The sequence below is a fragment of the Calidris pugnax genome, unplaced genomic scaffold, assembly GCF_001431845.1.
Source record: "Calidris pugnax isolate Ruff unplaced genomic scaffold, ASM143184v1 scaffold335, whole genome shotgun sequence".
Lineage (NCBI taxonomy): Eukaryota > Metazoa > Chordata > Aves > Charadriiformes > Scolopacidae > Calidris > Calidris pugnax.
In genome coordinates, this window is record NW_015091148.1 from 365,738 (window position 1) to 385,465 (window position 19,728).

Consider the following 19,728-nt stretch of genomic DNA (forward strand, 5'->3'; position numbering starts at 1 on the left):
ACAAAACCGGGAGGGGGGTTTGGGGGGAGGAAAGACCGTGAGCGAAGGAAAACCCCAAACCGGGGGACGCGGCCCCGAAACAGCCGAGACCTTGAAAACGCCGCCCGTGGGCTGCGATCGCGGGGGGGGGAGCTTTGATCCCCGGCCCCGCGGGGTCCCTCCCCGGGCAGGCGGGACCTGTGGCCGCCTGCGGTCTCCCGGGACAATGAGTTGCTGATTTAGAGGTGGTTTCACCACAAAAAAAAAACCAAACTAAAAAACAAACAAACAAAATCTACCAAACTGAGTTTTATGCAGCTGATCTGGCTTGATAAAGAAGCAATAATTTGATTTGTGCTAACGGCAATTTGTCCCTAATTGCATCCTCGAGATTTTTCTGACTGCTTCAGGAATGCTTATTTAAATACAACTTTTTGGTGATCTAATAATATTTTTTGGCTTTTTTTGATGTACGTGTTACTTTTGGCTGTTCCTGGGTCTGCTTTTGGCTGTTGGATTCTTGCTTGGCTCTTCATTATCTCAAGGAGTACTAAAATAGCGATGAAACACTTTTTTGGGGGGAGTTAAAGTATGATTAAACAGACTTCTGGCCCAGAAAGAAATAATTTGTCAAGCTTTGGGCCAGCTGATCTTGGTGGCCTCTGGTTCCTGCATCCCCTTTGCAGGGGACAGAGCTGCAGCCCATCCTGTGGTGAGAGTTAATGGCCCCTCCCTGAGCATCCTGCCTTTCACTCCTTGAGACTTCAAGTCATTCCTGCCGCTGGCATGGTTGGTATTGATCAGAGAAGCTATTAAAAAAAAAAAAAAAGCTTTTTGCTCAATTTACACTTGAAACAAGTTAATGAAATAAATCCCTTTGAGTGCTAGTCTCTGCTTCCCTCTCAGCAGCATGCTGAAATCAAGGTGAAGTTGCTTTTAATAGAGCAATTACTCAGTCACTTCAGATGTTACAAAGGAAATAGAGCAAATATCAAAAAAAAAAAAAGAGGTGGTGGGGAGTGAGGCTGCCTGTCATCCCTCCCTGTCCGAGCTCTATATTGTATCTCACCAAAGCGCCGTGAAAACCACGCAGCTTTCTGAGGGCAAAAAAACGGCTGGAGCTCCGCTGACACGAACCAGAATTGCTGGTCTTCATTTCTTCCTGGCTCCGTGCCTCGCTCTTCAGGCTCTAGGAAGCTTGAATTTTTCCTCTTGATCATAGGCATTTCATCTACAGTTTTGGAAGTGTTGGAATTTCCATCCCTCTTTGCCTCATAGCTCTTTGTTAAGCTACAATTTGCTCCCCGCGTGTGTGGGAGCTGTGGCAGCAAACTGGCAGGGTTTAACCCAGAACCTGTCTCCTGGTGATTCATAATCTAACGCTTTTGCTCCCACCTTTGGGGAGCTCAGCGTGGAAATGCCTTGTTTTTTCACATCTTTCCTCATTTGACTCCGCTGGCTTTTCCGAATGGTTCTGGAGCTGCCGGGGACCTGGGTGGCTCTGGCTGGGGGTTTCAGAAGAAGAGGTGTGGGGTGAGCCGGGGTGTGATCCTGCAGCTGCTCCTCATCTCAATGGGATCCTCTATGATCAGAGCAGCTGCTGAGCCTCTCAAAGGGCTTCTGTTAAAAGGAAGAGCTTGGAGCTGGGGGATGCCAGGAAGGAGGTGGAAGACTATTTTAAAAAGACTTGACTTTAGAAATCCAAGATGTCGGGACTTCTAGTGATGTACCTGCTGCGTGTCATTGGGGTCAGTGTTGTGTGGTTTGGTATTTTTAAATTCCTTATCTCTTCAGTGATGTGGCTTTTGGTGGTGAAGCAGGTAACGTGTTAGTGTTTGATCCTCTTCAGGTGCAGGCCGTACCCGTCCCCCTGCATCCCGCTGTGCAGGCAGAGGTGGCTCGGGGGCGGCTGGGGGGTGGCCAGAGCTCTGCAGGTGCTGTGACACCAACACGGTTACGCATTCTCCAGGGTGGGATGAGCTTTGTGGAGACTTTGAAGTTTAAATCAGTTAACGGCAGTGCTCGTGCTCGTTGTGGCCTTGGTTCTTTCCTCCAAAGCCTACACTGAAGCAGGTGCTGGTTGGAGAGTTTCCATCTTTGTATCCAGACTTTGGCCTCTCTCAGACCTGTGTCTCTGCTAGTGAATCCACTGCCCAGGTGTAACCCTCATTCTCATCACACATCACAGGTCTGGAGAAGTCCTTATGCCTCTTTTATTTTTCAATAAGACACTAGAAAATAATAGGTTTATTGAAATTGCAGCTCAAATTTTAATTTGTGGAGCATGAATGTAGCGTTTTGTGATCATGAGCGGGTAAGTTGTCAGTCGTCTGAGTTGGCTCGTTTATAGAGAGGGTGAGGATGGAACATGGTGGAAAAGCAAATTTGTGTCATTTCATAGAATCATAGAATGGTTAGAGTTGGAAGGGACCTTAAAGATCATCTTGTTCCAACCCCCCTGCTCTGGGCAGGGACACCTCCCACCAGACCAGGTTGCTCCAAGCCCCCTCCAACCTGCCCTTGAACCCCTCCAGGGATGGGGCAGCCACAGCTTCTCTGGGCAACCTGGGCCAGGCTCTCACCACCCTCAACTCAATGTTACTAATTGAGCAAACTCCATCAGTGCAACCCTTATTAAATTAGGTGTAGGAGTCAGATGGGATGAAAGGCTTCACCAGGGTTACCTACCAACTGTTCTTCTCAACAGGCTTGGAGTAGATTTCTTGGGAGGAAGAAGGGGTAGGTGCCCATCTGCCTTCCAATACTGCCTCTTTATCATTTAACAGAGGCATAGGTGTGTGTATATATATAAAAATATGTATATACGTATATACATGTGAGTGCAGAGATGCAAGTCTTTACCTGTAAACCTATATGGTTGATTCAGGGGGTTCATGAATGCCTTTCACAAGAGCTGTGTCTTGCACTTCACATGTTTCACATGAACCTTCCGTGAAACCAAGGCTTTTAGTGATAGTCTCTTTTCACCAGAATCCAAAGAAATCCACCAGTTTTCCCACCATCACCCCTACAGCCCGAATTTTGTGCTGCCTTTCAACTTTTCAGGAAGTTACTGTTGGCTGAGCTCACTCATCTGGATGGGATTTTGTTGCTTCCCTGCTGAACTTGCCTGGTTTTGAGATGTCCAGTTGTTTTTGCCGTGTGGATCCTGCTAGAGAGCCTGAGGGAACAGGCTGCCAAATGGCTGTATTAAGTGTCTGAATTAAACCCGTGCCTGGGATACGTTATAAGGCAGAGGAGTGGGACACTGCTCATACACAACACCGTCTGAGCGTGCGTGCTTAGCAGAATGAAAATGGTTTGTTTAGGAATAAAAATGCCCGGTTACAACTTGAAAGTGCTGTGGGATCCCTGCCTGTGTGGTAGTGCTACAGCAGAGCCTTTTCACAGTATTTTTTTGCTGCTTTCCTTTGCTGCAGGTGTCATGTAATGAGTGTCGGGGTCTCCTCCCTCCCCGCTCAATCATATTAGTTGAATATCAGAAGTGCTGTGTTTGCTTTAGCAGTTGATATCTGATGGGGTTTTGTGTCCTGAGGGATGGGTATAAAGGTTTTGGTTACTGAAATACTGGCCCAGATGTTTGTGGTGGCTGCTCTTTGAGTTTTCATTTATGCCTGTTTAACACCTGTAGTTTTCCAGGGGGTGCTTAAGCAAATGAATGATGGGGGGGGAGGGGGGGACACAGGTTCTTAATATTTATATCCTGAACCCAGGATATAAAAAAGCCCATCTTGGAGAAGGGGTGCCTCAGGAGAAGCAGCAGCTCCACTGGTATTAACTCCCGAAAAGAGAAACAAGCCCCCCCCAAGCAGGGGTGCAGGGCACTGGCATGGGAAGGTTGTGCCACTGCCCTGTGCAAACAGCTGCTTCGACAAGCTCTGCATTAACAAATTTGGGGCTTCATCATTCTGCCTTTCTCTTTAGGGTTTTGCTGTGGGTAAGGAGGCTGAGAGAATGAAAGGGTTAAGGGGAAAACTAGTCATGTAGGGACTGGTTGAGGGATGGGAGAACCTTGAAGACGTCCTGCTGCTGCACTAGCCGGGAAGAATCCTGCCTCTGTCCTATGGAATCAAATCAGGCTTTGTGCAAAACACAGCTGAACACAATGCGTGGCTCAGGTTCGGAGGCAGAGCGTTGCAGGTGGCTTTGTTTAATGTAGAACGAGTTTCTGGCAGGGTAATTGGAGCCCATTCATGGTATTGCAGTTCCTCAGCTGATACGGATCATACCTTCAATCTAAACTTGCTGCTCCCAGTTTGTTAGCCTCTGGATACGGGTGTGGGAAAGGGGAAACAAAGGACACATCTATAACTAATCTTGACTTGTGTTGACATTCTGTGGGTGAAACAAGTTTTTCCCTGCTTTAAAACGCTGGAGATGACATTGAAAAACAAATTTGCAGGGGGAAGGGATGGGACTGCGCAGGAGGTTTGATCCATCCCTTCTAGAGCAGAAGGCTCCAGAGGAACTGGGAAGCTCCTGGGTACTTTATCCTGGGTGGATTTTTAGTTGTGAGGTTTTTTTCAGTTGGGGCTTATCTGACACAATTGCATGGACCGTAGCAAAGGTTTCAGTGTTTGTTGCGTGAGTAGAGAACTGAAGGAACCCGGGTACCTCTTTGCGTGAAGAAGCAACAGTTCTGGGCCGGGTGTGGGATAAGTTTTACTGTCTGACTGCGAAGAAAATAAAAGCAGCACTTGGCCTAACCCTGGGGAGAAATAATGTCAAGCCCCAAAGTGCAGCGAGTTCTCTTTATGCAAAGCTGGGATGTTGAAATACCGGGGCAATGGCAGCGCTGAGTGCACCGAGCTGATCTGGGCACTTCCCTCGTGGCTCCTGCCGTTTGAGGTGACAAAACTGATTTAGTGGGAATCGCAGTTGTACAAGAAAGATCTCCAAGCAAGACCAATAGTGTCGAGCCTGTAAAAATGTTTCCGCTTGGAATTTATATGAAACAAGCCTTTTTGCATTAAAAATTAAGCTTGTGGTGCTGCCATTCAAACCACCTGATAATGCAGGGTTGAGTGTGCAGGAAATGAGGAAAATATCAAAGGAGGTTGTGTGGTTTAGCCCATTCTTTGAAAATAACGGAAGATAATTGGTTCCATGCTTGCCTGGATCCTGCTGCATGACTCCGGGCAAGCTGCTGCTCCTCCTCCTGCCTCAGTTTCTCATAGTTTGTGTGCCATCCTTTCAGGCTGGAAGCGTTGGGGAACAGGAATTACGGAGTTTGAACGGTTCCTGGCATGTTTGAGCCTGAGGCTGCTGTGTGCAGCCCTCGGATGCATAATGTGTGCTTACACTGCTTAGGCCAGCTGTAACCCTGAGCTAATATTAGCTTTGGTATCCTGCTTCCCAGTTAGAAAAGGCACTGGGAAGGTCATCAGAAGGTATATCAGATGTTGTGATTTATTTTTTTTTCCTTGCTGTAAAGTTGTTTCAGTCCCTTCATGTTGGGCCATCCAGGCAGATGGTTGAACTGCAACTGACCATAAAGATGACTCTGAGCACAGGAGGAGGGCTTGTCATAAAGCGTTGATGTAATTTATGTAGTTACATGAATGTAAAGGACAGGAAACCTTCTTTTTTTCCTTGTTTTCTACCTTGTCTGTAATGGTAGAAATATCAGGGATGTCTTGCTCTGTTTTCATCTTACTTCGTTTTATCTGCACTGGAAGATTTCAATCGAAGGTTTCTCATCTCGAGAGTAAGAGCCATGCCTTACGCAGTGATCTTGATTCCTCGATGCTTATCAAGAATTTATTTAAGTAGGGTTAACAAAAAAGGGGGAAAAAACCCAAACCCACAGCTCTGTTTTCATTGCTTGGGTTTCACTCTTGTGATAGGGGTGACATGGATGATGCTGGTAGCTCCTTAGTCATCTGTATTCTCCAGGAGCCGAGTGAACAAGTCCTAAAGATCTAATGTTTGAACAAGTTTTTGCTTGTTTTGAAACCGCTCTTATTGTCGAGGAGAGGCCGCCTGCCCATCTGGTTTTTTCCTAGTTCTTACTTAAATTTCTAAGCGTGAAGCCAGTCCAGAAGCTCCCAGTCTGTGTCGGTGGGTGAGAAGATCCCAGTCAGGGATCGGCCGGCTTGAAGGTCCCACCAAATTGTTGCCTTGCATCAGGCTGGGTGTAGGAAATGTGCGCTTCAACCAAAGGCTCTGAGGATGTTGAAATTCTTCAGATTGTTTTATCATTTGAAAAACAAACTTTGTAAGTTAAAGGTGAAGAGTTCAACTCTTTTCCTCCATCAACTGGGTGTTCAGCTTTGGTTTCAGGCCTTGAGCTGGAGGGAGTTGCTGTTTAACGATGTCTGTGTCCAAAAAGAAGAAAGAAAAAAAAAAAAAGGCAGCTTGAAGTGCAGTGTCCCCTATTAATTTCCTTCAATGATATCTGCAGATGCTGTGGCCACTGGGCAGCTCTCTCCAGCTGGACTCTCAGCACAGCTTGTAACCAGGGGAGTCTTTACAAAGCCTGGAATTTCTTCCCTTGTTTCTCCCAGGGCCAGCGGTGAAGCCCTCGGGGCCGGTTCAGCAAAGGCCGTGGGGCAAGTCATTGCTGGGTGGTGTCCGACGGGAGTCCACCTCCCCACCCTGGGGTAGGACCCTCTTTCCCCTTCAATTTTCCACTTCTCTGGTGCCCCCCCGACCCCTCGGTGGGTCGCTCCTTTCCATATGGGTCAAAGACTGAAGCAGAGAAAAGTTCTGGTGGGTTGTTGTGGTTTTTTTTTTTTAAAGGGCTGTGTTTTGGGAACAGCAGGTACTTTTTTGGGGTGTCCTGGGCTGCGCGAGTACAGTTTGAGCAAGAGTCATGAGGGGAGTGTGGTTTAACCACAGCTTCTGCCTCCTCGCCGGAAGGTGCAATGGATTTCAGTGCTCTGAGGGTTTTGCATTTCTCTATTAATGTTTACTGAAATGAGCAAAGAGCTATGAAATCCCATCCTGGCATGGGTGTGAATTTCCCTTCAGTTGTAAATCTTCTGTAAAGGCAAAGGGATTATAATTTGAAAATATTGAGAAAGTGATGTAGAATACTTCCTTTGCAGAGACTTGAGGTGGAAGGACTCGGTGCCAGAAGTTACTGCTGGATGTAACTCCTTCTGCAGGAGCTGAGGATTGTGTGTATCCTTACCCTTTAATCTGCCCACAAATTCCAGGTTCATTCTCCTCTTTGAAGCCCCTTAACATTCATATTGTTCTTTTTCTCTCCCCACATGTATCGGTTGCAATGGGTTGTCTTGCTGCATTCTTCTCCCCTGGTGTGTTGCTGCTGAATATAACTTGCCTTTCTTGCTTTTGGGATAAAGTGAGATTTTTTTTTCCTAGAAAATGCAGCTTGTGTCCAGCCTCCAGGGGTTGTTTCTAGTTGTCCTGCTGCCGCTCTTGTCCTGGAGATCTTTTGTGGAGACCCCTCAGGTGATGGGGGTTTACAGCCTGTGGATTTATAGTACCTTTTTGGTACCTTGGCTAAGGATGTTCTGGTGGCTTCTCTGGATCTCCTGTGAACTTTCATCCCAGCACCTCTCCAGCTCCTGATCTTTCCTTCATTCCCATCTTAGTAGCTCACTCAGAACGTGCTGTGAATTCCTGTTAAATGCTTCTATTTTCTAGCCTGTTTGCAGATTTCTGCAGCATACAAAGCACAGGATTTTAAATTTCATTAGGAACAAGTAAAACTGCCTGTTCATCTCCTTTTAGGCTTTCTGGGATTCCCACAGCAAAAGCATTTATTCCTTGCATAATCCTGCCTTGGTTTCAGATAGGGTGAGAGATTAAAGTCCTCTCTGGGAGCGCTTTTGCAGCCGCAGCAGGCGACAGCGGAGCTTGGGGCGCGTGAGGAAGTGCCTGGGCCGGCTGTGGTGGGGACGAGAATGGTTTCTTAAAATCTTCACATTTCTTCTGAATGCAGAGAGGCTCAGGAAGAGCACAGTGCTGGGAAAAAGCAATTCTTTCCCTGGAAAGATTGTTAAGTCTTTGCTATGTTAAAGGTTGGGACTGTTCAAAAGTAACTGATCCTGTTGCATTTTCTCAGTGTTGAAGTCAGGGCTCACCATTTCCTTTACCTGCTTCACCTTGAGGGGGAAAAAAAAATGAAATAAAAACTGAGATTATATTTCTTGTGTCCCTTCTGCTTGGGCCACTTGAGCTGCATCCGAATAGCTGTTGTGCAAAATGAACCCATTTTGTACAGAGATCTCCCAGCAGATTGTCTAGGAAGATGTTAAAGATCAAGGAAGTGGTGCTGGGGACGCTGATACACACCCAGCCTGGGTTGGTGTGAATATTTTGAGTAAGGGAGATGGTTCTGTGTCACAGGGTCCTGCTGTGGTTTGAGAGACCCATGAGAAATTGAATTTAGGCATTTCTGTTATCTCCCTGCCCCAATCCCCCGAATCGGGCACAGCATCTGAGGTGGTGTGTTGTCAAGAACATTAAAGGGTGTAGATGGGGAAAGCTGATACAGAACTTAAATAATTAGCAGTGTTTTCTGTTACACTGGGATGGAAGATATTTGCATAAGTTAGTTATTGACAGAACTGCTTAGGTTTCATCTCGGCTAAACTCTCCCTTACAAATTCTCTCTTGATAGCTTAAAAAATCTTGCTTGAGCCAATAAACTGGAAACTGCACCCAAACCCCTTGAGTACATCTTGATATCACAGAGAGCAGGGGAAGGCTTCCTGCCTGGGGAGGCCTCCTGCAGCCCGTCCTTCCATGGTTAACTTGGAAGCCGATTATATTTAAACAGGCACTGTTATTTTATGCTTCATCATTTCAAGATAGACCTTTGCAGGGACATATTCCAAAAATGTCCGGGTCTGAACAGTTTGTCCCTAAATTTCTAAACATTCCTCTGATAGGAAAGGGTCGCTTTCCCTGGAGTGAACTCTGGAAAGGGAAAGAAGAAAATTTTACAGCTCTAAAGAAAGCAGTAATGGGAATTTCAGTTTTTTGCTTGCCATCAGTTTTTGTGATTCAGCTGTAAGTGTTTCTCGTTGTGAAGTGATCCTGGAGATTTTTAAAAGTTTATTAAGACTTTTATTTTCTGTTTTAGATGCAGAGACTGGCTGGCCTAGGCAGAGCGTTTAGGAAGCTCTGAGCTGATGTTGGTGTGGTTGGGAAGGATGAGGGACACTGGATCCGGAACTCCAGGATTGAAAATGTTCTTTTAAAGGTCTGCGTTGAACCAGTCTCTGACTGGTGGCTGCAGGAAAGCCTCCTGCAGCAGCTGGGGGCGGCCGAATGTCTCCCGGAGATACGGTGGAGGGGTCTGTTATCTGCAGCAGTTTTACCCTCACAGGAAAAGTAAAAGCGCCACAACCTGTCACTTCTCAGCTGTGGAGCTGCCCTGGCCCAGCTCCAGAGCCCGTGGCCAGGTGGCTGCTGAGTGGGCTCGGTGCGGAGGGGTGATAATAGCACCCAGCCGTAAACAGGACGCTCCACCCTGCCCTGGCGCCTCTCATCTGCCTTCCTCCTCCTCCTCCTCCTCCCTGAAATGCTGTGCACGCAGCCTTTGCACCCTACGGAGGGGCAGCCCCGTCTCCCAGCCGCCCCCGTGCCCTTCGACTTCTCCACACTGCTTAAAAACAAAGGGAATTGTTGGGTGGTGGGGTTGTCCTTCATGAGAAGTCAGGTTCTTGCTGTTGGTACGCAAACAGCTTCAGGTGTTTGTCACCCTTCATGGACAACTGATGCAGTTGTCACCGTAGGAGGCTGTGTCCCCTCTGCTCTTGGGGGGCATCTCTTCTCAGGCTCCTTTCAGGTTGGTTTTGACTGTTGCCCTGTTGAAGGTTTGGAGTTGGAAGGTGACCCCAGTTGCCCTGGAAGGGGTGTTTGTATCAAAGGGGGTCTCCTGGAGAGCTCGGAGGGGGCTGTGAGCTGTGGGAGAGGGGCTGCCCCATTGTGGTGATGTTCAGTGGTTCTGCCACCAGCCTGGCTGGGGAGAGCAGCGCCAGAGGAAGCGATGGCTGAAGTCATACCTAATAGAGACACGAGTTACATCGCCTGTGGGGGCAAGGAGGCTCTGAAGAGGAAGCTGCACGTACTAACGAGTTTCTAAATTAGAATGAGTGGTAGCTGACTTGCTGTTAACTGTTGGGAGCGGGGAACGTGCCTTGAAACGCCAGCTGGACCCGAGACAATAAGCCTTTAATGCCGTGTGGACCTTGTGAGGTGGGGCTGGCAGGCAAGGACTAATGCTTCCCTTGCCCTCCCATGTGGCTTTTTTTGTTCCTACCCTTTTCTCACCTACAACTCGGAATTCCACCGCTCAAATGGTATTTTAGCTGATAAAATATGTGTTTAACAGGCTATGTCCCTGGACCAGTCCCAGCAATGCTGTGGGTGCTGCAGCACCTTCCTATACAGAGGTATTTGGCAAGCACAACATGGTCCTTAACAGTTCTGAGGCTGGTTTTTGGGTGGTTAACTCAGTACCTGCCTGCCGTGCCCTCATTGTGAGGAGGAAGGAGAGACTCTCTGTACACAAAGCACCTGGAGCAGAGAGCTGTGCGTGGCCTTAATATCTTGCCAGGAGGCCACAGGGCTGGTTCTAATGTGCGTGGTAATTTGCATGGCTAATCAAAATGAAATGCAAACAGACTTTCCTGCTGGCTTGAACTTGCCTCTTTCTTGGTGCCTTTTTGGGTTTGGGCAATAACACCTTGTTTTCAGGTGTAAGGGTGCAGAAGAGGGGGGTTGTGTGTCTGGGGAAGGGGTTGAGCCCATCCAGTTTGGAGTTGGCCAGGGTGCGATAGAAGAGATGGGGAGGGCGAGCAGAGCTTGTGCTGTGTCCCCCCTCCCTAAAGGAATACTTGGCTCTTTGTCCTCTCCACGATGGGATTGTGCTGTGTACATCCCTGCTGACATAAAAACTTAAACCGGTTGTATTTACAAAGCTTTTCTGTTAATGACAGTTCAGCTATCGTTATGGAAGCAATGTCTGATGACATTGGCCACCTTGTGGGAGCTGGGCCCAGAGCTCCTGGATTTGAGCTTGGGTCCTGCCAGTGATGGGTTATGGAAGGGAACAGGTTGTTCATCTTAATTTCTGCTCTTTGCTGAATGAATGAATGCACACATCGAGTGCTCATGTGGTCCCGCTGGAGCATCCAAAACTTTGCAGATGTTCTTTTGGCCTCCTTGAAAGTGGAAGCGAGCGATAGTGTGGTTCCTTGGGGGAAACTGAGGCACGCAGGCTCCCTCTTGCTTGGTGTTGGCTTGTACCATGGGTGAGAGCTTGGGTTCTCCGTGTAAGCATTGTACTCTAGCTAGTAAGAGATATATCATAGAATGGTTTGGTTAGAAGGGACCTTAAAGCCCACCCAATGCCACCCCCTGCCCTGGGCAGGGACACTTCCCACCAGCCCAGGTTGCTCCAAGCCCCCTCCAACCTGGCCTTGAACCCCTCCAGGGATGGGGCAGCCACAGCTTCTCTGGGCAGCCTGGGCCAGTAAATATGGCCTTATAGACGGCATAGTGGCGGTTTTTTCCTACAGTGTTCATGCAGAAGCACCGTGGACACACCAGAAATCTCACTCGGTTGTGTAGCAGCTCCCTCGACTTCGGCTGGAATGTTCAGTCAATGGTTTCAAGCGGCCACTTAAGGACTGCAATAAAATCTCTGCTTCTAGACCAGCAACCTCTCGGTGATAAGTGTGAACACGGGGCTCTGCAGCAGAGTGGGGGAGTAAGAGGTCAATCAACCCACCAGCCCTCCCTGGCCTGCTCTGCTGCAGTGGTGTTTCTGTTGCTGACCGATTTCGGTAGCCAGCTTGGAGCGGGGAATGAGGCCGGGCAGCCCCGTGGTTGTGGCAGGGATGAGCTGCTGCTCCTGTGGGGTGGGAACTCACAGGGCACATTAGAGGCAATAAGAGTCTGGTTTCCAAAAAATAAATGGACTTCTCCAGGCTGGATGTGCCAGTTCCCTTCTTGGGATCTTTGCGATGCATGTGGGCTCATTAATTGTGAATCTTGGCTTTGAAAATCTCATTTTCTTTCCTTTTCTCCCTTTTCTAGCGAGCGTTCCCTGTGCTGCTGCGGTGGAGAAGACCTGCCGGCCCCGGCAGCCCCGGGTGCGACGCACCTCGTCGCTGGACACCATCGTGGGCTCCTACCTGTTGGGACAGTGGCCAAGGGACACCGAAGGAGCTCCCACCTCGTGCATGAGTGACAAAGCCACCCAGGTACAGACACCCCCGGGCTGGGCCAGCAGAGGGTTACAGAACTGAACCCTGGAAACCAGGGGTGAACAGGGAAAGCATTAAATTTCCATCTGTGCAGCTGCAGCTTTCTAGGAAGGCTTTTTTTGTCCCTCTTTTGCTTCTCAGCTTCAATTGATTCCACTTTGGTGCAGAGTTAGAATTTCCTTGGCCTTGTTTGGAGGCAGATGGCCGCTGGCTTTCTGCTCCAGCACTGCCTAATGCTAATTATTTTTCTCCCCCTTCCCGGCTTGCAGTTTTGGGCCAAGTCCTTATATAAGGCTGGCGGGCTGCGTGCCACACGCGGCCAGAAGTCAAGGGTGCTCCTGCAGAAGGGCTCGCTACTCTCTACTGTAGGATGGAAAAGCTCCAGCCCTCGAGGAACTCTTAGCAACCTGTAAATATTACTGTACGGCAGCAAACAGCGCTTGCCTATCTGCGGAGGTGAAGGAATTTAGAAGGATAAGAGCATCCGTTTGCTTAACGTGTCGTTTATTTGGCGCGTTCAATCGCTGGTAACTTGCTTGTTTGATCTTTGCTATTGGACAATTTATTACTGGGCTGTTTGCAGGAAATTCTCAATTGGATTCCAGCTTCCATTGTCCTTTTCCAAAGGGTTCTCGCCCGCTTTTGTTTCGGTTCCAGTGCCCAGGAGCACTGCTGAGGGCAGAGGCCGTACTGGAAAGGAAGGGAAAGAATTTGTCTAACTTTATTTTTGAGCCAGGGAAGCTCACTCTTCCTTTTTGTCTTCATCAGTGACGGTGGGAACGCTTAACCCCCAGTGTGTTGGGGCTATTGAGTTTTTCTTGCATGTCGCCCTTCTGGGGAAAGGGTTGGAGAAGAGGAGGCACCTCCTTCTTCCCAGGTTGGAGGATCCTGCTGTGTTAATTGAGGTTGTGCTGAGCGTGGAGCCGCTGGCTCTTCTCTGCAATGAAAGGGCCAGGTGTGCCCCAGTCTTTCATCACTTATCTGCGAGTGTCTTCCAAATGCTAATTCTGCCTTGCAACACACCTGCCATCGTGCTGTTTCACACACAAACCTCTCTCCACGTGTCAAACTCTTCCTCGTTAAAAGCCAGGAATAAAATCCCGGGTTCCAGACTGCCCTGTGTATTCCCAAAACACCACCTCGTCGTAACCTCTGGGATTTTGCTGCTCCTTCCATGTTTTCAGCCTTAATAGTTACCGAAGCTGGGACTTTCTCCGCGAGCCAGCACACGTTTGCTTCCTTCCCCGCTCAGCTGCTGACCAGCTGTTCTGCAGAGCTCTGTAGATTCGCTGTCGTGGGGTGGTGAAGCGAGAGCAGGACCCGCAGGTGCTCGGCGTGGGGGTGAGGGTGGCAGCACTAGACACGATGGGAGCGTGTGGCTTTATCTTACTGCGCAAAGCAATTTATTATTTTTTTTTCTTACTCTCCTTTTTTTGGAGGAAGTGGTTTTGCCAGTTAGTACAAAAGGTTCTGTAATTTCCTTCTGCCTTGATGGTGCCTGCGAGAGGTGGGACGCTCTTCGTTTTTAGGCTTTCCTATTGCAAACAGCCTCTCTTCTTCCTTTTTAGGCCTTTTTAGGTTTTTTGGTGAGCACCGGTGCAGTTCTCAGTGCTCGGGGAGGTCATCCTCCCCCTCTGCTCTGCCCTGGGGAGGCCCCATCTGGAGCACTGGGTCCAGTTCTGGGCTCCCCAGTTCCAGAAGGACAGGGAACTGCTGGAGAGGACAGAGGGCTACAGAGATGATGAGGGGACTAGATCATCTGTCGTACGAGGAGGCTGAGGGACTTGGGGCTTTTTAGTCTGGAGAGGAGAAGGCTGAGGGGGGATCTGATCAATGCCTATAAATACTTCAAGGGAGGGTGTCAGGAGGATGGGGACAGGCTTTTTTCAGTGGTGCCCAGGGACAGGACAAGAGGAAATGGGCACAAACTTGAACATGAGAAGTTCCATCTAAACATGAGGGTGGCAGAGCCCTGGCAGAGGCTGCCCAGGGAGGTGGTGGAGTCTCCTTCTCTGGAGACATTCAAACCCACCTGGACACGTTCCTGTGGGACCTGCTGTGGGTGGACCTGCTCTGGCAGGGGGTTGGAGGAGATGATCTCCAGAGGTCCCTTCCACCCCCATGTCATTCTGTGATTCTGTACCACAGCGACAGGCTGCAGTAAGTGGCTTCTCAGACAGGGCTCAGGAGGTTTCCAGTGACTTGAGGAGAGTTTCCATCCCCTCCTGCTTTGCAGGGCTGTTCCGAGCAGCTGGAGTTCAGCTTCCCACAGATTTGCCTCTCGCAGTAACGTGGGACAGGGCTGTGGCCTTGTCTCTTAGACCTTTGCCTCCTCTCCTCAGCCTTCTTACGTGCGTGATCTATGGGGATATGAAATGAACCGATGTTTTGGGATAAGGGCCAAATGGTGATGTTTGAGTTGTTTAGGAGAGAGTATCCGAGGTAGGAAATAGGATCAGCTGCTCCGTGTGCTGGAGCTGCCGGGTTGGTCCCTGCAGTGGGATTTCCCATCGCCTGGGTCCCTCCCTGGGGTCTCGTGGAGGCGGCTGCGACCGACTCTGAGCGTGGCAGGACAGGGAGCAATGGAATCCTGCTCTCCAACCAAACCCAACGCTGGAAATTGAGCAGAAGAACTTCTGTGCTGTGATGGCCGCTGCCCACAGGCGTTGCAAAACAGAGACCAAGGCAACAGATGGGTTTGGCTGCAGGGAGCGCCGTGTGCTCTGCTTTACAGCCGGGTGTGGAAGGAAGGGGGTTCCTTCAGAGCCTGTAAAGTCAGGAGAAGGTTGGATTCCTGCCTAGAAATCACCTGTATCCCTTTACGGAGGGGAAACCTGGTACCTCTCCGGGTAACTCGCCTTGTTCCTTTGGTTTAAATAGATTCTTAAAACCTGTTTGGAGAGAAGAGGCTTCTGTCATCCCCATGACTCGATGGGGTTGTTTAAAACAGCTGCTGTTCTTGCAGCAGCCTCTGGGGAGGTCAGTGGAGCCGCTTGGAGAGGAGCCGTTCTCAGGCCCTTCCTGGCAGCCTCTCGCCGAGGATGGAGCAGGGAAACATCATCCAAAACCTCCCACAGAAATGGCAGCGGTGACACGGGGCGAGCGCTTGGAGAGGCGCTGAAATGGGATGTTGAGAGGCGGGTGGAGGGGGGGAAATGATGGCTGGTTTTGAAAATGATGTGCCTTTGGGACTGTTCCCATCCTGGAGTCTCTGCCGAGAGAGGGCTGAGTTCAGTGGAAGGAAGTTCACACCCTTCGCTGATCAGATTAACAGCCCTTTTGGATTTCCATTGATATTCCAAATGTCGCTGTTGCTTGGAAAACAGCTGCGTAACGTGGTGCTGGGGCTGTTTTTCTGCATGAAGGGAGGCAGCTGAGAAGGGCCAGCCCTGGGGAGCGAGGGGGGGGAGCTGGGGGAGGGCAGCTGGGCTCTTCCCACGGCCCGGCAGCGGTGGCAGTCTGTCTGCACCCCAAACCTCGGGCTTGGTTACCCCTTTGAAAGGGGGATGTGGGAGCCTGAGGTCTCGGAAGCGAGTTGTGTGTTCTCACAGTTGGGTGAGGCTTTTCCTCTCGTTAACGCTGCTTCGTACAACGAGTGCCCGGAACCCTGCGTCACTGTTTGTCAGGCGGGAGCCTCTGTGAGCGGCACAGGGGGCGGTCGGGGTTGTTCCTCTGGGGTAATGGCTTTATCTCACCGGGTATTTGTGGTGATTTTAAGCCACTGGCTTCTGGGCAGGTCTCTGGCCGTGTAGGTCTGTGAGGTCTAGTTTCCTGATAGGCACAGATCTGGCCAAACTGACTTCATTTTGGCAAATATAAATAGATGGTTGTGTCTTAGTGCACGTTACAGAGTGTTGTGTTACCGGTGGGGATACAGGAATAGGGCTGAAGGGGCGGTAGCTGCTTGTTGGGACTCTACCACCAGTCTCTGAAGCAGTGAATGTTGTGATTGTTCTCAGCCGTGTTTCTCATCACTTCAGACTCCAGTGTCCTGGCCCGACGCGGAAGCCGGGAGAGGCAGCTCCAGTGCTCACAAACGTTCTGCTTCTTGGGGTAGCACAGATCACCGCAGAGAGGTAAAATAGACACTCCCCACGCTTGAGCAAGATCTGGGTTAGTTGCTAATGTAGAGGAGGCTTCTGCTGGCGTGGGAGGGGAGTGGGAGGACAGGATGGTGTTGGAGATGGGACCGTATCCCTCATTCTCATCCCGAATGCTTGGATTCAACCAAAGACCCATCTCGTTGGCTTCCTCCAGCAGTAGCTCCACTGAAAGTCGGTGCGTTTCTCCTCGGTGTCGCGGCGTATGTGGGTTCAGCGGGGCCTGGTTCCTCACGCTCTGTGAGTGGAGGATAACACAGGTCCACTAGAGAAGGGGGAGCTCGTGCTCTCAGCGTGCAAGTACTTCTGGTCCATCCTTTGAGAGGTGGCCGGAGCTGCTGCTTGTGGGATTGAAACTGTCTCTATTTTGGCACTTCCTTGTGGGTCGGAAGAGAGGGGGAGGAGAGAGACAGGGCACAATCCTTTGTGGTGGTTGGAGGTGTGTTGGTTTGTCTGGTTCTGTAGCCGAAACTCTGTTTGCTAGATTGCCAAACTGAAGCAGCAGCTCCAGCGAACAAAGCTCAATGGCAGAAGTGGGAAAGAAAAGGAGAAGAACTCCCCGCTGCAGGGGGACCACGCTGTCCTCGGATCGCTCAGGGTACGTTCACATACCCCCTGCTCTGCTGTCACCCTGTGTCCCCGAGAGGTGGAGAATGAGCTCCTCTGGGCAGGTGTCCAAGCTGTTCTCAGATTTTTGCTCTCGTTCCTGAGAAGGGGAGATATTTTTGTCTTCCCCCCACCTCTTCTCTGTGTCCCTGGGCTTTGATCTGAAGTCAGTGAGTTTGTGTGACTCTGCTGTCAGTTTTCTCCCGTCAGGCTCCTGGAGGGCTCTGGCTGAGCCCTGGAGGGATTTGGGAACAGGGTGGAACTGCTGAGTTTGGGCAGATGGAGCTCTAACTTCTCTGATTCTGGATTGTTACAGGACTCTCCTTCAGGCTTCCTTTCTCCATCTCCCATGCTGAGGCTCAGCCCCTGCTTGCACCGGAGCCTGGAAGGGCTGAACCAGGAGCTGGAGGAAGTGTTTGTGAAGGAACAGGGGGATGAAGAGCTGCTGCGGGTAAGCAAAGGTCACAGGATTGCCCCGAACCTTCTGGGTTGTCTTGGAGATCCTTTCTTCTAAAGAGGCTGCCTGTCTCCTGGCCACGGGGACGGTCTCTGTGTCCAGTTTTAGTTTGTTCTAGGCACGTAGCTCTCTGAACTGGGCCAAGCAGCTGCTGGCTTCCCTCCCTAAAACCTACTGGTGCTGAGAGAGACCAGCCGGCAGCGATCTCGGGATTGATGATACCTCATGGACAGCATTTTTGATCTCAGACTGGCATCCACAGGCTCCTTGGTGCTGTGCAGGTGTGGGAGCTTTTTTTCTCTGCTAAAACTCTGCTTCCTCCCTAGATACTGGATGTCCCGGACGGGCACAGGGCCCCAGCACCGGCCCAGAGGGGCTCTGGAGACACATCCCTGACCCTGGAGCCCAGCAGCAGCTGCAGCAGCCTCTCTCTCTCCCCTTCCCCCTCCGTGTCTCTCCGCCTTTCTCCGCACACCCCGGTGAGACTGGCAGCAGAAGAGCCCTCCTCTGCGACCGACGAGGCGCAGCCAGATCCAATGGAGAAAGGTAAAAGACTGAAAGCAGAGGGGCTGGACGTCACAGAGGGGGGACACAAAGAGGCCCAAGTGACACCAAACCCTCGGTGCGACGGCTCCTCCCGCTCTGTGCTGGGTTGGAAGTGGCAGCTGAGAAAGGAGAGAGGGTCTCGGCCAGTTTGGCTGAGCTGTAGTGGACTTTAAATCTCCAGTAATTACCCTCTGGCTGGGTGGTTTCCAGCACTGGACGGAGGGTGTGAACTGGGAACCACACAGACAAACCACTGTGGCTTTGGGGTGTTGTAACCTGCAGCCCCGGGGTCTAAAAGAACATGTTCTGTGTCAAAATGTTGTTGGATTCTTTTAAATATTTCTCACAATCTCTTTCTCTCCCCCCCTGCCAGAGGAGGGCAGCCCTTCCCCAGTCCTGGCCTTCGCCTCTTCTCCTCGGCCCAACCACAGCTACATGTTTAAACGGGAGCCTCCTGAGGGGTGTGAGAAGGTCCGGGCCTTTGAAGAAGCTTCGTAAGTTGGAGGAGCTGTTGGTTGGGAGGGTGGTGCTGGGGGTGGGGGCCGCTGAGGCTTCTGGTGCTGCAATTGCCACCCCAAACCTGCTGTAAACGTAGGGAGCAGCCTCTAGGAAAACTCGAAGGAAAAAAATGTGGTGAGAAGGGCTGAAAAGTGGAATTGTTCACCCTCGGACACACTCAGAAGGATCTTGGGATTCCTTGGAGTAGGTTTTTCTCAGCCCAGCAGAGCCTCTTGGGGAGAAGTGGTGGTTCTCCTGTAAATAATTGTGCTTCCCAAACAAACCAGGCCCTTCCTGGTGCTCTGTACCGGAAGAGCAGAGGCAGTTTGGCTTTAGTCAGGCTCTAGAAGAGCATGCAGCTCCGGGTGTTTTCCGTGCCCTGGGGGAGTCTCCGTTGTGACCGTGTCCCCTCTTTTTCCCCTCCAGCTCCCCTGGCCCCGAGCAGCCCTTTCAGCTTTCCTGCCCTGATAAGAACAAAGTGCACTTCAACCCCACCGGTTCTGCCTTCTGCCCCGTCAGCCTGGTGAAACCTCTCTTCCCAAACGTGGGTTTCCTCTTCCGGGGCTTCCCAGCTCCTTCCAGCCCCCCAACGGGCACGTTTACGTCCTGCCAGCCCTCGGCCCCGGGCCCCTTCCTTGGGGTGCGGAAAGACGCTGTAGATGGTTTCGGGGAGGTCCCCAAGTCTCCTTCACTGAACTACGAACACTGGAAACGCGGCCAACCCGAGGAGAGCGTCGTTTTCCACAGCTCCCTGGTGGTGTGAAGCCTCTGGGAAAAGGCAACCGGCGGCGGCTCTGGTTCCTGGGGGTGTCTGTGGTGACGGGGACGGGGGAGCCCGAGGGGGCAGCGCTGGGATGGAGGGACCCGCAGCCGCCGTCCTGGGCGGGTGACACAAACTGTGAAGGACGCTGCGCCGCGGGACGACTCCTCGCTGCTGGAGAGGCTCATTTCTCTGAGCCCTCCCCTCTTCAAAGCACTTTCCTGTGTTGAATTGTCTTTGTTTCCTGTGTGATTGTTTCGGAGGGGGGGGAACTCCTGTTCCGTGCCTTCCCTGAGGGAGTTGAGCCGGGAGAATTCAGGTTCTGGCTTCTGTGGCCACCCCTTGCCCCGCGGCTGAGCCCTGGGGAGCGGGAGGGGGACACGGGGACCTGTGGGGGCGGCTGCCCCTTGGATGGGTCAGAGCAGAAAACCTTCTTTCTGCACTATGGGGCGGCTCATCTCCCTGGGGGAGCGGTGGGTCCCTGGCCCTGCCTCCCCGGGACCCCTCGGGAAAGCCTGGAGCGTTGGGAATGCTGCCCTGAACGGGGCGGGGGGCGCGGGTGTTCCCCGG

General features: G+C 51.1%; 1 protein-coding gene across 6 annotated transcripts in view; it reads left to right on the forward strand.

Moving 5' to 3' along the window:
• The window catches only part of FAM117A (family with sequence similarity 117 member A), a 31,872-nt gene extending 12,151 nt beyond the window's left edge, over positions 1–19,721 (forward strand). For 3 of the 6 annotated variants that reach the window (XM_014958984.1, XM_014958985.1, XM_014958983.1), the window contains exons 5-11: positions 12,022–12,188; positions 16,151–16,267; positions 16,776–16,889; positions 17,214–17,348; positions 17,681–17,900; positions 18,274–18,394; positions 18,825–19,721. In XM_014958984.1, coding sequence (XP_014814470.1) covers positions 12,022–12,188; positions 16,151–16,267; positions 16,776–16,889; positions 17,214–17,348; positions 17,681–17,900; positions 18,274–18,394; positions 18,825–19,161 — 1,211 coding nt within the window. In that variant the 3' untranslated portion in view covers positions 19,162–19,721. The remainder of the gene's footprint in view (positions 1–12,021; positions 12,189–16,150; positions 16,268–16,775; positions 16,890–17,213; positions 17,349–17,680; positions 17,901–18,273; positions 18,395–18,824) is intronic. The other 3 variants (XM_014958986.1, XM_014958987.1, XM_014958988.1) reach the window with 3 other exon arrangements.
• The last annotated feature ends 7 nt before the right edge of the window (positions 19,722–19,728 follow it).